This window comes from Pteropus alecto, unplaced genomic scaffold (assembly GCF_000325575.1).
Source record: "Pteropus alecto unplaced genomic scaffold, ASM32557v1 scaffold71, whole genome shotgun sequence".
NCBI classification, from domain to species: Eukaryota; Metazoa; Chordata; class Mammalia; order Chiroptera; family Pteropodidae; genus Pteropus; species Pteropus alecto.
Window position 1 is genome coordinate 11,993,566 of NW_006433024.1, and position 1,353 is coordinate 11,994,918.

Consider the following 1,353-nt stretch of genomic DNA (forward strand, 5'->3'; position numbering starts at 1 on the left):
CTACACAGAAAAATGACTGGAAGGATACATACCAAATTATTAACAGTAATTTCTCTCTGAGGAGGGAAATGGTATAGAAATGGAGAGAGAAGAATTTCATTTTTTACCATATGTACTCATCTATTAAATTTTTTAAAAGTAATTGTGTATTATTGATTAAAAAAATGAACAAAAGGAAAGAAACAAAAAAGGAAGGATATATAGAATGAAAGAGGCAAAAAGATTAGCAGCATTTTCATTAAAGATATTAGGGGAACACTGTTTGGAGGATATTCCTAAAACTTTAGGATCAGATAGGAACCATATTTTGGCTGTGGCTGCCTACCATTTACATTAACAGCTCTACCCTTCCGTTTCTTTGTGCGTCGAACTTATTCTTATTTGTCTATGTTCTACAGGTAACTCGGGACCCGATGAAGGAGTTTATACAGAAGGAATTTAAGAAAGTTCAGAAAGTGATTGCGTATGAGGAGCAGAAGGCCCTTCATCTAGTGGATATCCAGGAAGCAATGGCCACAGCTCATGTAACTGAGATATTGGCAGACATCCAGTCTCACATGGACAGATTGATGACTCAGATGGCCCAAGCAAAGGAACAACTTGATACCTCTAATGAATCAGCTGAGCCAAAGGCAGAGGTAAAAGAGAATTCCCATAATTATTAGTAGCAGGAGAAATTGGAGGACACTGACTGCCATGTTTATTAGCTCTGGAAATGCCCTGTTGTGGCTCTTAAGCATGAATGAATTGAAAGCCTGGAAATGGAATAGTGTTTTGACTATGGTGTGTATACCAGCATGGAAGTATTGACCACTAGGGCCTGTAGCCAGCACCTGCTACCATGACTTGAAGGAGAACAGTCGGTGGGGCAAATACTAATCACAGTTAAGGAAGGAAGCCAGAAATCCTTGCCAGAGAAGAGGGCAGTTGACAGTCATCATAGGGATGAGAACTGGGCTGAATGAGAATAAGCCAGGAAACAGAACTAAAGCAGGCCAGAATGAAAGATTTTGCACTGATTTTGTGAATAATAAAAGGATTCCTCAGGCTGGTTTTTAATGGAGCCAACTGCATAAATTGAGGGCATAACTGCTCGATTAAGAGAGGCATGTGGGCTAGGACATTTAGGATAAAAATGTGAAAGAAAGACACAAGATAAATGTTCAATTACTCTTACTATATGAATATAGTAACTATATTCATTGTTATTTTCTAATTGGAATAAAAGGATCTTAGGAATTTTACCAAGTGACATATTCAGACTTTCAGAATCTAGTTCAAAAAATAGTTTAGGCAGCCATTAAAATTATATATATATATATATAAAAAAATGAACAAAAGGAAAAAAACAAA

General features: G+C 36.8%; 1 protein-coding gene across 1 annotated transcript in view; it reads left to right on the forward strand.

Moving 5' to 3' along the window:
- TRIM44 (tripartite motif containing 44) overlaps positions 1–1,353 on the forward strand; it is a 97,572-nt gene that overhangs the window by 38,988 nt on the left and 57,231 nt on the right. The window contains exon 3 of the mRNA XM_015586401.2: positions 399–638. Within this exon, the coding sequence (XP_015441887.1) occupies positions 399–638 (240 nt within the window). The remainder of the gene's footprint in view (positions 1–398; positions 639–1,353) is intronic.